The sequence below is a fragment of the Polyodon spathula genome, chromosome 2 (genome assembly GCF_017654505.1).
Source record: "Polyodon spathula isolate WHYD16114869_AA chromosome 2, ASM1765450v1, whole genome shotgun sequence".
Classification (NCBI taxonomy): domain Eukaryota; kingdom Metazoa; phylum Chordata; class Actinopteri; order Acipenseriformes; family Polyodontidae; genus Polyodon; species Polyodon spathula.
Genome location: NC_054535.1, coordinates 97,573 through 112,108, shown reverse-complemented (window position 1 = coordinate 112,108; position 14,536 = coordinate 97,573). Strand labels below are relative to the sequence as shown.

Sequence of the window (14,536 nt, the reverse complement as noted above, 5' to 3'; positions counted from 1 at the left end):
GCAACATCTGTTACTTGTTGTTTTTAAGATGATTGAGGTGTCTGAAGTTTTTCACAGGCGGGCCTCCCAGTTCTCCCAGTGTGTTTTTACATGAGCTTGGTGTGCTTATTCAGAATCAGTGTGGGGTGTTCAGCAGGCAGCTGTTTTTATATCCAGCAGTGTATTACCACTGAGATATGTATATTACAGCTGAACAACAACATCGAAACTATTTACACCTCATTATTTGTGAAAGGAAAAAGTCCTATCTACTAGGAAGAAATAACTTAGATGAACTTCTTAAATTCTTACTGGTGTAAAACAGTGCCAGTTTTGTTTTCCGGAACCAAAATAGTGCAAACTGTGTGCCGGAGTGAAAAGCTACACCCAATTCGAACACTGATATTGTATATACCTTGCAAGTTCCTTCCGGTTTTTGCTTTGTCATTATGAATGCAGTGCACACACACCTATAGTTATAGTGGCACTATCATGAGGCAGTTTGCAATTTAAGCTAATGGGAATGAGTCAGTCAGCAATGCGCTTGATTAACAGGGCTGGAGCAGGGATGTTAAATATATAGTATAGCCAATGGGAAAAACCGCACCGTTAAATGTACTGTGCTAAACTTTTACAAGGGAATACATGTTTGCTATAAAATTAGTTTCTTTCAAACACCTTGTAGAACACATGAGAGCTAGGGAATTGTTTTGTTTTTAATTGCCTGGAGCAAGAAAATAAAAAGCTTTCTGCCATAATAGTATGACATCCACTGTGTACAGAACTGATGTAGTGTGGGGCAGCAGTACATTCTTGAGATAGTTTGCTCATTCGATTATTTTGGATAATGATCTAATCAGGGATGTTGAGAGGTGAAATGACAGATTCTTTTCTGGTCAGTCCCTTTACTTGTTTTCATTTTCTGTGACCTGTGGTATATTTGATACTAGACTGGTTTGTTTTCTTGCTGTTCAATATTAACTGTTCTGTTGTAACGTGTCGTTTCTTGCTTGCAGAATTGCTGAAAATTTAAGTGGGGCAGTGTACTAACAGGGGTGCTGCAGGGCTCTGTCCTTGAACACTCAAGGCATGCTCTCCCCTTCACAAGAAATCACAAAGGTCTATCAGGAACTGAAAGTTTGATGAAAAGTTCTGCTTTATGAGCAGGGTCCTATTATATATATATATATATATATATATATATATATATATATATATATATGAAAAGGCATAACTGCTCAACTGGTACATATAAATGAAGTCCATGGGTACTATACAATGCAGAATGGTAATGACGTTTCTTTTTTCAGTAAGCCGACTGTTTGAATCCTATGGAGTAAATCTTGTGACTCCTGCTCAAAGTACTTTAAAGATGTTAAGAGAAGAAATATTCCCGGGGAGCTCTGGAAAAACCGAAGGAATATCGAACATTCTGAAACTTCCTAGCGGATTGCAATGCAGTCTGTATATGAAAATATAAATAAGAGGCATCTGCTGCTGTTATATAAAGTATATATAAATAAAACTGTCATGTATTCTATTTAGCGTTTAAAAAACTGCAATTAAATCAGCCCTTAACTGTCTTTTCACTGGACTGAAAAAAAGAGTACATTTTAACTTGGTTCCCCTTCTGTGTACGTTCTCAAGTGTACTAGTCTTTTCTGTGTTTCATTTACCTTCCCCCACACAGTACACAGGCGTTTGACAAGAATCACCACAACTGATACATCCTAATTACCAGCCCTAGAAACAAAACAAATCCTGTTCGACTGCCAACTAGACAGCCAATCAGAATGTGTGAATATGCCCAAGCAGATTTACCCTTATAACAACTACCTTCTGTGTAAGAGGCTTGATTTACCCTCACAACAACTACCTTCTGTGTAAGAGGCTTGTTGTACCTCTTGGTCCAGGGCCCTGGTAATTCTTTATCCACGGTGCTCAGTAATGAGGGTAAAAGCAATGAGACTCAGAGATGAGGCTTCCTGCTGTGCTTCCTCCTGGCAGATTACACAACAGGGAGCTTCTGCACAGCTGTTCTCATCTCTATAAATAAAACCGCACACAGCTCACTGCAGCCTGGAGCTTGTCCACAAAGCACACTATGAATTGGATTAAATAAAGTAATTCATTGGCACAGTATCTTCAAATATCAAGCTTTTGCAATACTTTCACCTCGATTATCTCCTTCCACCTATAATGAAATGCAATATCATTGTCTAGTAATGATAATGTGCCATCAACTTGGGGAATACAGCATTTACCATCCCCCTCAACTGATTTTAACTATCTGGGTTCATCAATGGGAGTAGAAAACGCCTTTGAATCCTTCACAATGCAGCAAGTACACATGTGGGTGTAGCCTGCCAAGGCCTGTAACAGGATAGGGTTTGAAACCTGTGAGGCAAGCTTGCACAATGCATGCCTGATCCCAGACAGGCATTTGCTTGTCATTCTGCAGAGAATCGTACTTCTGCCGTTGTCGTTGCCCCCCCCCCTCCCCCAGCCAGCCAGCCAGCCAGCCAGCCAGCCAGCCAGCCAGCTTGAGATTGCAAGGTAGCAACATGCAATAGCCTGAAAAAGCTACTGTAACTGGTGTAAAAAGATCTTGAAGGGCAATGGTGGTGTTTAATCCTCAGTTCTGCACTGCACACTACACTATACAAGACTTCAGCCACACAAGTAATCCAAGGGTTCTAACAGCAGGGAGGACACTGAACAGGGCTCTGTAATAATATCAGTTTTTTTTTTGTTTTTTTGTTCATGATTTACATTATGTAACATTGTAAATACATTTATCAAGAGAATGTTTTTGTACATATCTACATGTACAAAAAAAGCTGAAATTAGCAGCAATGGTTTATGTACCAACCCCCATTCACAGGAAAAAAAGACCATATGCATTGTTAAATCTTTATTTGGCTATCACAGTGATGCCTCTAGGGCATTATCTACACACAATGAATCTTCAACCAGACATATTGAAAAACAGAGAGCAGAGAGTAGATGAAGTTCCTGCAGGGAAGTGCTTATCTGTAGTCTACAGCTCCAGTAAAACCTCTAGCTTTCCCACACATGCCTGGGTAGCTGTTCTCTAAAACATGAATTCAGTAAGTAAGGAAACAGAAATGTCATTCATTTTGAAAGCATGAAGCAGCAGCTGCAAGATGCAAAAAGGTAGCTGAAAATAACAATAAATACACTTACATGCTTTGTTGTTTGGAATAAAATAGTTCTCTATATAACATTCATCATACAAGGCTGAGGGCAGGTAAAACATAATCAAGCTATTAGTAAAACCTCATCTTTTTTCACCTTACATGTTTGGAAATGCATAGATAATCGATTCTGAATATTATATGTGGTTATCTGTTTCCGTTTCTATCTCTAACTCCGCAGTAGGCAGTTCTGGTTCTGGTTCTGGTTCTGGCTCCAGTTCTGGTTCTGGTACCGCCTCATCCTCTGTGGTTTCTATCTGCATGCAGCTCTCAGACTTCAGGTCTACAGCTGACAAGCTGTCCTGGGTTGACAGCGGGTGCACCGAGACCTTGATGGCAATGTGCTGCTGGTGTTCGTGCAACGAAGCCTCATCTGAGTCCCCAGCGGGAGAGCCGCTGCGTTTGGGGATGGTGTAAACATCTGCCCCACCTTCCCTGCTGCCTTCCTCCCCTGCCTCATGAACCTGCTTGACAAAGGTATGACGCTGGTCTACCACCTCCAGGATCTCCTCCATGAAGGTCCTGCAGTTCATGATGAGCGGGGGCAGTGGGATGCTCCTGGCCAGCTCCTCGACATAGCGGGCGAACTCCATGGTCTTGAACTGCGTCACCTTGGCTAGCTCCAAGGTCTTGGCTGAGGTGATGATTGGAATCCGCTTGGCGATCTCGAAGGCCTTCTGCAGCTTCTCGGCTCCCTCAGTCCGGAAGAAGTCGTTGATGGCCTGCTCGGTCTTCTTCAGATGGCTGCTCATCATACACAGACGGGTGATGTTGAGGATCATGACGATGGTGAAGGCTACAAGGCAGACCACCACGTAGTAGATTCCCATGTCCCCCGTGGTGAACACCACTCGCAGGGTCACTGTGGAGGTCACACTGCCGTGGATGTTCGAGGCCACGCATGTGTATTTGCCACGGTCATCAAATGTGATGCTGCTGATATTCAGCACTCCACTGTCTAAAATCGACCATTTTCCTGCAAAGAAAAAAAAAATAAAGTGAGTACTACAAGTTTCTATCCTGTAATTCACAGGGGCATCATTCCTTGGTACTTGGCCCCTAGTAGCTATATAATTTAAAATGGAAAGTGATGGCTTTTCAATTGACATTTTATAAAACAGCGCTTTTATTTCGTGTCTGGAATCTGTCAAGCTGAAACCCATTACACATTCTTCATTACCAAGTCTGTGTATCGCATTCAATTCAGTGAGGGCTGAGGGAGCTCAATAACTCAGATAAGCACTGCAGCTTTGGCTCTGGAAATGTTTAACACTGAAATTGACTGGCCACAGTTACTACAGCGCACACCTCATTTGCATACGGCGTGGACTGCAGTGGATCGATAAGAACTTATAACACTATGCAACACAATTTTTGTTCCTGGGTAGTAAGTGTTATTTCCTAATTGCTTATGCCTCAAAAGTATAGAAAATGGCTATTATTCCCCACAAACTTTGCTTTTGTGACCAGGACAGTGATATTTCAAAATATCACTATTTCCAATGGGAAAACGGGCAAATGTGTGTCTTTTCGTTCACATAAAGTCAGTTAAAAAACAACATATGTATCCAAATTAACATGTATTTATACTAAAGTAATACAAAAATGACTACAAAAGATTTAGAAGTGAGTAGTTTTTCGAGATTTACGATTATACTGTATTCACAAAAGCAAAGTTTGTGGGGAATAATAGCCATTTTCTATACTTTTGAGGCATAAGCAATTAGGAAATAACACTTACTACCCAGGAACCAAAAAAAAAAAGTTACAAAGTGTAATCTAAGCCTATGATCAGGCTACAGATGACAAATACATCTGGATCATTTTGTTGTCACAGCATTTTTCGGATGTAATGATTTGTTGTGTATCGATCAATTGAGACGTCCTTTTCAGTGATGCAGCTTGAAGCTGAACCAGGGCTAGTGCTATTCAACCTACTAGCACAGGCCAGACTCAACCGGGTAGTCTTCTTATGAACATGTTAAAATACACACTGTCTCTTTTGGTTGCCTGGGTAGACATACTACCCCAATCTCCTTCTTACTTTTGCCATTTAACAAAATAGTCCACCCCTTTATCTTATAACACATCATACAAAGTATCCCACCATGGCCGAAACACCTCTGGTGATATTATAATGCCCTAGAAGGTGGCAGCCAACTTGTTAAGGTGTATAATGAAGAAATGGTTAAGAAGAAATCTTACTGAAGACTTAACCAGAGTAACTTCAACACTGCAGGTTCCATTTACTTTTACTATTTACTTGTATAGTGTTGCTTTAGTTTACTTTGAATAATGTTATGCTAAAAGGAAATTGTTATACTTGAACACTGCTACAGCAATAACATAAAAACAGACACAGCCACTACAGTACAGTGAGAACAAAAAGCAGGACATCAAGTGATGTCAGGATTACATTAAAAACAAGATTATTGTGCACAAAGAGTATTCACATGGCTCAAAAATTCATGTTCTGAAAAGGAAATAGGAAATGTTTTACTGGCAGCTACTGGGAAGCAAACCACCAAATCCTAATGTCCTTCTTACGGCATGCACAAACTACCAAGAACACCAACAACAAACTCTCTCAAGTATATATCACCTCAACATCCCATCTAAGCACTGAATCAGGGGTGTGTGATACTGTAACACAAACTACCAAGAACACCAACAACAAACTCTCTCAAGTATATATCACCTCAACATCCCATCTAAGCACTGAATCAGGGGTGTGTGATACTGTAACACAAACTACCAAGAACACCAACAACAAACTCTCTCAAGTATATATCACCTCAACATCCCATCTAAGCACTGAATCAGGGGTGTGTGATACTGTAACACAAACTACCAAGAACACCAACAACAAACTCTCTCAAGTATATATCACCTCAACATCCCATCTAAGCACTGAATCAGGGGTGTGTGATACTGTAACACAAACTACCAAGAACACCAACAACAAACTCTCTCAAGTATATATCACCTCAACATCCCATCTAAGCACTGAATCAGGGGTGTGTGATACTGTAACACAAACTACCAAGAACACCAACAACAAACTCTCTCAAGTATATATCACCTCAACATCCCATCTAAGCACTGAATCAGGGGTGTGTGATACTGTAACACAAACTACCAAGAACACCAACAACAAACTCTCTCAAGTATATATCACCTCAACATCCCATCTAAGCACTGAATCAGGGGTGTGTGATACTGTAACACAAACTACCAAGAACACCAACAACAAACTCTCTCAAGTATATATCACATCAACATCCCATCTAAGCACTGAATCAGGGGTGTGTGATACTGTAACACAAACTACCAAGAACACCAACAACAAACTCTCTCAAGTATATATCACATCAACATCCCATCTAAGCACTGAATCAGGGGTGTGTGATACTGTAACACAAACTACCAAGAACACCAACAACAAACTCTCTCAAGTATATATCACATCAACATCCCATCTAAGCACTGAATCAGGGGTGTGTGATACTGTAACAGTGTTAGAGGGGATTTTTGCATTATTTCTTATGCTAGACACCTCCATCAGTACTAGAATTCAACTTGGCTACTGAAAGCAGCTGTGTCACCAAGCTAACAGGAAACAGGAAGAGGAAAAACCAGACGGAAATAAATAAATAAGGATGGAAAAGGGATTAATATAGATGATAAATATAGATTATATTAGTCATAGGCTTTGTATCAACAATTTTACGGCAAGCGGAACCCACGGCTGTATTGTGTTGAACTGGGATTCCAAAGCCTGCCATCGTGTGATTCAAGGTCACAGTAAACTACAAACACTGCCACCACAGCCCAGGCATTATATATAGGCTTTTGAAACAACACAGGTTTGAGGTTTGATTCCCAGAAGAAAAACAAAACCTTAAAAAAGGGTGTTTTTTTTATTTGAACTAACAGACAATTTAAACAATAGCGCAAGTAAATATTTGCTTTGACTTCCTAAAAGAATATATGCAGGACTTTCTACACAACTGGTTACAAACAAATCTGTCCTGTCCATGTCGGCATGATGTTTAATTTACATTTCAATAGAAAAAAAGCCAAATTATCCAATTTGTACACAAAGTACGACCCACAGCTATATGCTAAAAATCCTCCTGAGCTCACCAGCTTTCTCTGCATGATGACTCATACAACTATATATATATATATATATATATATATATATATATATATAATATATATAATATATATATATAACACAAAATAGCTATACACTGGAGGGTTCCAGAAGTACTTGCAAATTAGAATCAACTTCTCAACCTTGGGTTTTTACTGCATATCCAATCAGAAGACAATTATTATTTGATGCCCGTCTAATTATTGCTTATGTGTGTAAGGAAAACATTTTTTACAGATACGTTAAAGTTGTTTTCTTTCTGTGCAGCAAAGAAACTGTAAATCATGGTTGAAACAACAACTGGGGCACATGCTTCCCACAGGACAGCTCCATGAGCCTCATGTGTGAATGATACCACAAGGATCCAAATAAACCACTGGTGTGGAACACAAGGGTTAACGATTCAGTTGTTTTCTCAGGCATGACTAACAGACTTACAAGACACAACAGATTATTGTGTAACCGACCTGGAGTTGAAATATGTATTTACTCAGAATAAACACATATAAATAAATGTATGCATCGCGCAATATGCAATATCTTCCTATTTTTTTTTTTAGTTTTTTAGTAGATCAAGAGTCAATACCATAACATTATACAGTATATATATATATATATATATATATATATATATATATATATATATATATATATATATATAATCCTTGTAGTCAAATTGAGATTAAAACCTCTTTTACGAGTGTGACATAGCCAAGCAGGCAGCAGCAAGTCAATCGGACAACAAGAACAAGTACACAATAAAATACAATTAAGTCACAGGCAAAATCACATTTAAAACAATTATCAAAATACACAAAAGTACGTAACTCAAATACTTAAAACAACTGCAACTCTAAGTCACGAAATCATGCAGTTTACTCTTAAATTGTAGTAAGAGATATGTGAGTCTGCAGCTTTAGTTTGGACTGGAACTCATTCCAGGACTATGGGGCATAATAAGCAAAGGATCCTTTACCAGCCTCAGTATGCACATTTGGGATTTTAAAATGCAAGAAAGAATGAGATCTGAGGCTATGGTTACTATGGGAAGCTATAAGGTATTCATTTAAACAAGTATATTCATATAATTTACATTGAATAGCCTTACATACCAGAATATACCAGTGCTTCAACCTGCGTAAAGCCAAAGAAGTCCAGCCTACCAAATCACATGATATACAATGATGAGTATTAAATCTTGTATTTGTATTGTACCTCAATGCTGCATGATATAGCAAGTCCAGTTTACCTAAAGCTGATGGTGATGCAAACCTGTATACTGCATCCCCGTAGCCAATTTGCGGCAAAAACATACAAGCAATAAGGCTCTTTTTTTTTGTGTCCATAACATATATAACATGTGCATATCAGTGACATTTATAGCGTATTCCCATGCCCAACAGACGAGTGTGGAAACATGCACTCACCTCTGTCCAGCACACTGCCTTCCTTCTGTTCCTTTAATGCGGTCCTATTAGCATATGGTAATGCATCGGTAATTAGAAACATGATGCAAATGTATTCTAGGTGGACATTCAATATGCACATAGCACAATCAAATTTGAATTGGGCAAATGCCCTAATTCATCTGAATATACCAATATCTGCGCGATAATTGCGATGTGCTAGTTCCAATAACTGTGCACCGCTGGCTCAAATTGTGTCGGAGTAACAGTCCACTCTGGAGTTTGGTATAATAGTACAAACGTACAATAGTACAGAACCCCAACCCCCCCATTCGCACACACCGGATGGGCGCATCAGTTATGTGTTGTATCACTGAGTATTGTATTGATATGATGGACATCGGTAGTGTGTTTACATATACAGTTATACGTGTTCTTCACTGCTCCACAGGCATATCCGCATCCAATGTGTGCCATCAAAGTATAGAAATGAAGATTGAGAGAAGGATGAAGAGGGGAGGGGGGGGGAGGGGAGGGGAGGGGAGGGCCTGTCTTTGCTGTGTGTTGTCACACATCTGTAAATTAAAATAAAGCCTGTTGCTTTATTGGGCTATTCCATAGATTGCTGCGTATTACGGGTGAGGGGTGGGCAGCTGCACTTCGGAGAGCCAATCACCGTCAGGGCACTCTTGCTGTGAAAGGCTTGCTTACGTTTTCCTAAAGCCAGACTGGTGATACGATCAACCAATCAAAGTCCTGTATTTTCTCTGCAGCAGTTCATTCATAAGTTAGCTGAGGCGGGACAAACAGTTCTGTTTGTGCAGCTGTCCAGTCTGCTGAATGTCAGTGTTGCTAATTGTACAGAGACTGTTCATTATTAAGAAATCATAGCAGGCTACAAATAACATTTTAGGGGCGCATTTAGAATTAATTATTATTCTCACAAAAATATATATATATATGTCAATGAAAAAAATCCATTCCGGCGACACTCAAAACCTTACAAACTGGGCTTAATCATGATGTTCAAATGGGTGAGTAGAATGAATAACATAACGCATTTCTGTGTATTGTGTATATAAAAATGCTTGATTAGAAAAAAAAAGACAGTATCCAAAGCCTTTTTAAAAAAAAATTACTTAAACATACAGCTATGTCGGATCAGCTGACCTTTAAAGAAACCTATATAGTATTTCCTTGTGATACAATACTGTCCGTATTCAATAAAACAGTGGCATTATCAGTACATTAATTTGAAAACGCGGCACCTAGCTATATTGTGTATTTGAATGGTCCGTATGTATGTGTGCACGATATATTGTGTGGTCTCGGCTGCTGTCATGTCGGTACATACTGTGGCGAAACCAATGATAGCAGCTTGTCAGGATAATGCCATTACTAATGGTGACTGTCCGTCATTCTGCAATCTTGCTTGGCTGTTGTGTGCAGTTACATTGGTAGTGAATGCTCAGACGGTTTTGCAAGGCACAAACAGATCTGTGAACTGCTCAAAAAACTGGTACATTCCAATGTCTCGCAACTGCTTTGTGCCGTTTTGGAATATCTCTCATTTTGTGCCAAAGCACTATTTTTTTGCAAGGCACAAGAAGATCGAAGATTAGGCCCAGTGTGTTTATACAGAGCACCAGCACTGAGGTGAAAGTACCCTTCTAAAAACAGCCTCTCAGTATTTGGTTATTATGCCACAGTCCAGCCATAATTCACAAGTTAAGAAAGGGAAGGCAGATGGAGGAAACACAGGAAATGGAAAGAAAGCTGATCCTGGCTTGACACTGGCCCTGTCCACACTACAAAATGGATCTCGAGAACTGTACTCAAAACAGTTTTCATTAATCCAGCTCAAAGCGTCCACACTGAAGTACTGTTTCATGTTTAGTCAGGCGGGTAATGCATCCACACACTATTACAATAGTTTGGTTACAGTTCATAAGAACATAAGAAACGTTACAAACGAGAGGAGGCCATTCAGCCCATCTTGCTTGTTTGGTTGTTAGTAGCTTATTGATCCCATCCCATTGATCCCATCTCATCAAGCAGCTTCTAGAAGGATCCCAGGGTGCAATGAACAGTGGAAATTAATAGGACAGTATCCCACCATGCATTCTATTTTATTTTTAAATAACGTGTTATGCTCCATATTAACAAAGGTCCATACTGTTAACAATAAATAAAACAAGTATTTTGGAAAAATTAAACGTGAACACACACAAGTAGGGCTTGACGTGTTCTGGTTGTATTTTTTAATCAGATGACTTCCCTTTAATGTACTAATTGAGCCGATTCTGTTTCAAAATTAAACTCAGAAAAAGCCGTTAATTACGAAATATTTGCTTTTACCTTCATATCTTCCCCAAGCCTAGTTGTGGTCCACCTAATTTTATTTCAAACAGAGCTGAGAAATTACGTGAATTGTTCATCCCGATCCTACATTAACTCGCTTTTCATTTAACGTTGTGCTTTTGTTATTTTCTCCACTAGTTTAACAGAGATGTCCGGGCAGATTTATTTAAAGTATACAAATGAATACTTCGTGCGAAGTCTACTCTGGCAGCGAGTCCTTCAGCTCCTGCTCCGAGTATTTGGCCAAACAGAAGAGTTTTGGGATACACAAAAAAATGTAACCAGAGGTGGTCTCGAGTCCGGTTCTCGAGTACGGTATTAAACGTTGCGTACTGTGGATTCTAACCCTATTTAGCATTTTTAATCCGGTTTAAGGGCATAGTGTGGACAGGGTCAGTGATACAATAGTATACTGCAGTAAACTGATACGAAACCAATACCAATATTAATCATCCAGTACGGGTACTCTGGTAGCTTTTTTTTGGTTTTTTTACACCTGCAGAATACAGCTTTTTAAAGCTTAATTTGCTACATATCCCAGATATAAATACTGGCAAGATTGTTTATTGACCTCCTGTATTTATTGTTTTAAACAATATTAATCCATAAAGGTGGGGTGGGGGGTAATTAATTCTTATAATTTACAAAGACAACTATAATAGACTTACCGCCTTCATCCATGTGCAACAGATGACGGTGCGAGTTGTACCACTGAAAATGTGGCAAGGGGTCCCCGGTAACGTTACAGTCCAACAACACGGTGTTTCCTTCCCTGGCAATGATCTGAAACATCCTTGAGATAACAACAGGAACCGATCCGGACTCGTCGAGTGTATGATTCAATTCTGGGGCTGCAGCTACAGCAGTCAACGCCGTTAACAAGCTTACGATGGTTATGAAAAAAATTAGATTTGTTCGGATTCCTCTATTCATTTTTCTTGACATATTTGTAGACTATGATTAGATGTACAATCTTTCCACTCGTGTCTGCATGTCAATCAGGCACTGTCCTATCTGTGCAAAGGCAGAATTTATCCACGATAATGTTTTCTGACTCCAAAAACATCCTACAAAATAAATAAATAAATAAAATATGGACATCGTTAATATTAATTTACAAAATGTTGGTATTCTAAAATAAACAGACAAAAAACTCAGTTCCAACAGAGTACGTCAATTCGTTTCGGAACAAAACACTCAATACAAAATTATTTAAATTATCTTTTAATTATCGGGATTTAGCAAGCTAATAATGTGTCTTGGTACAATTAACTTATTATTTTATTGTAATCGGTATATCACAGAGTATAAAGCATTAAAACCTAATTTTAGTTCGCCTTTCAGTCAACCGCTTACAATGCTGTTCTGTTTTGTAACCTAGCTGTAACTGCTAAATCATAGATAGCTAGTATAGGTCCAATACTTACGGTACTAAAAGCTTCGCTTCTTGTGCGACCGCATGCCATGTTTCTTATCATGTAATATGTTTATAGAATACAAGCATCACATATATAAGCGAACTGTCCCCACTCCAGTCACTTCTCACACTCTAAATTCACCTATATACGTCTCTCGCGCAGGATCTCACGGCTCAATGCAGAAAATGTAGGTCATAATCCCACTGAGCATGCTCCAAAAACAGCCAACCACAGCTCTGGTGTCGAGTTTCGCAAGATCAGTTTGGTACCTACTGTCAGAAGCGGATGTGTTTTGTATACGTTTTATTTTTTTCTTCACAGAAAACAGTGCCATTGTGTACGCAATGTGACGCATGCACTTTGCACCAGTGATTTTTCAGGGCCACCCTCAATGTCTGACCATTATAGCCCTGATCAAATTCCATCAACGTTTATGTTTATGTGCAGTAATTAAGTAAACCATTAAATACCTAGATAAATCGTTTTGACCTACTGGCATCAATTTAAACGTTATAAATAGTATACATTGTTTCTAATTCAATTAGATAACCCATATCATCTGAACTACTTACACCAGCTGGAAACAAACATGGCCTCATTTTGTATGCTTCAACAATTAGAGGAACTGTGACAAACTGTTTCACAAAATCGTGTCACGGATTCCACATCAAACCTTTGGACAAGTGTTTCCCTAGACATATGCAAAAGAAAAGATGGGGCTGAACGGTTATGTGTTCTGAGTGCCAGATTAACACAAGCAGGTCACACAGGGTCATTCCAAGTTTTAGTGACCACAGAATTCACAAGCTGGGTATTAAGAGGGTCTAGATTAAAACAGTCTAGTTTTCATCCATACACAAAGTTTAATTTTGAAATTGGGACTGGTAATTGATTTCCCAGCATCAGTAGCAGTCTAGGATACATGGGCTCCAGCTTCACCTGCACAGTTAGGGGCATTTCAGTTTTCAGGTACTTTCTACAAGGATTACAAAAATACATTGTGATGCAAGTGAAAAAAAAGTACTGTCCCGATGGAGCCTGTGACAAGGTTGCATCACGGCCCAAGCTCTTACTGACAGGAAGAGAGACTTTGTTTGGACCCAGATAGCTTTAACCAGATAGGCAAGGTATTTAAAACTATTGTTCTGGCCTGAAAACTAGTGATGTGCAGTTTGATTCTTTTTACTGACTCGATTTGTTTGATTAATTCAGTTAAGTGAATCAACTACAACACCCTCTGTTCTAATCCTATTTAGTTTCTTCCAAGGTAATTCTGCACTTTCCGCGGCTTCTTGAAGTTAAAAAAGTCTTTCCTTTTGTTGAGACTCCATAGCTTTGTTAATTTCCAGTAAACTCAATACTTCGCTTTGTGCAGCGTATCATAGTGATATTGTATGGTATAATCTTTCATAATTGCAATCACTGCACTGCAAATCAGTTGCCTTGTCGTCAAAATTATTCAGTAAATAATCATCTGGGAAACAATTTAGGAAACTTTTGTATTCCATCTCCACCTTTCACTTCCGTGACATCTCCAACTACTTTCTCGCTCCAGGTTTTAAATTTTACACAAAGTAAAACAAATAGTTTAAACAAGCCTTCGCATCGCTATCCTAATCAAAAATATGTGCGTGAGGAAACGGATCCTGTGTGCTATTTGATTGGCTATTTTACTAGCTATGTGAGCTGTGATTGGCTTAATGGGAATGTCACTCATACAGTGCAGACTGCACATGTTGAATACGCGTGTTGTATTAAGAGAGAGGCGGGATGTTTTAAAAAATTATTCCAAAACGATACCGTGCATCAATGCAATTTTTAAAACCAATGGGAGAGCCGTATGTTTGACACCCCTGCTTTAGAGTATTAACTATTTATTTTAAACAATGTTATTCAGCTTTAACTGCAACCTATTTAATAAAGTGCAAGTTACACAAAAAAAAAAGCCCTGCTAAAACTCACAGGGAATTATATTAAATTTACCACACAGAAGAC

At 39.0% G+C, this 14,536-nt stretch overlaps 1 protein-coding gene across 1 annotated transcript; it reads right to left on the bottom strand.

The window, feature by feature from the left end:
* Positions 1-2,880: 2,880 nt before the first annotated feature.
* LOC121328824 (microfibrillar-associated protein 3-like) lies at positions 2,881-12,782 on the bottom strand. Its single transcript, XM_041273916.1, has 3 exons — positions 12,551-12,782; positions 11,792-12,190; positions 2,881-4,173 (listed from the first exon to the last, which is right to left on the bottom strand). The coding sequence occupies exons 2-3, from the start codon at positions 12,066-12,068 to the stop codon at positions 3,335-3,337; spliced, it is 1,116 nt and encodes a 371-aa protein (XP_041129850.1). The 5' UTR covers positions 12,069-12,190; positions 12,551-12,782; the 3' UTR covers positions 2,881-3,334.
* Positions 12,783-14,536: the final 1,754 nt, after the last annotated feature.

Coding starts and splice junctions, on each gene's coding strand:
- LOC121328824 (XM_041273916.1), bottom strand. CDS start 12,068: ATGTCAAGAAAAATGAATAGAGGAATCCGAACAAATCTAATTTTTTTC. Junction 4,174..11,791: donor GTTGCACATGGATGAAGGCG/GTAAGTCTATTA, acceptor TTTTCTTTGCAG/GAAAATGGTCGATTTTAGAC.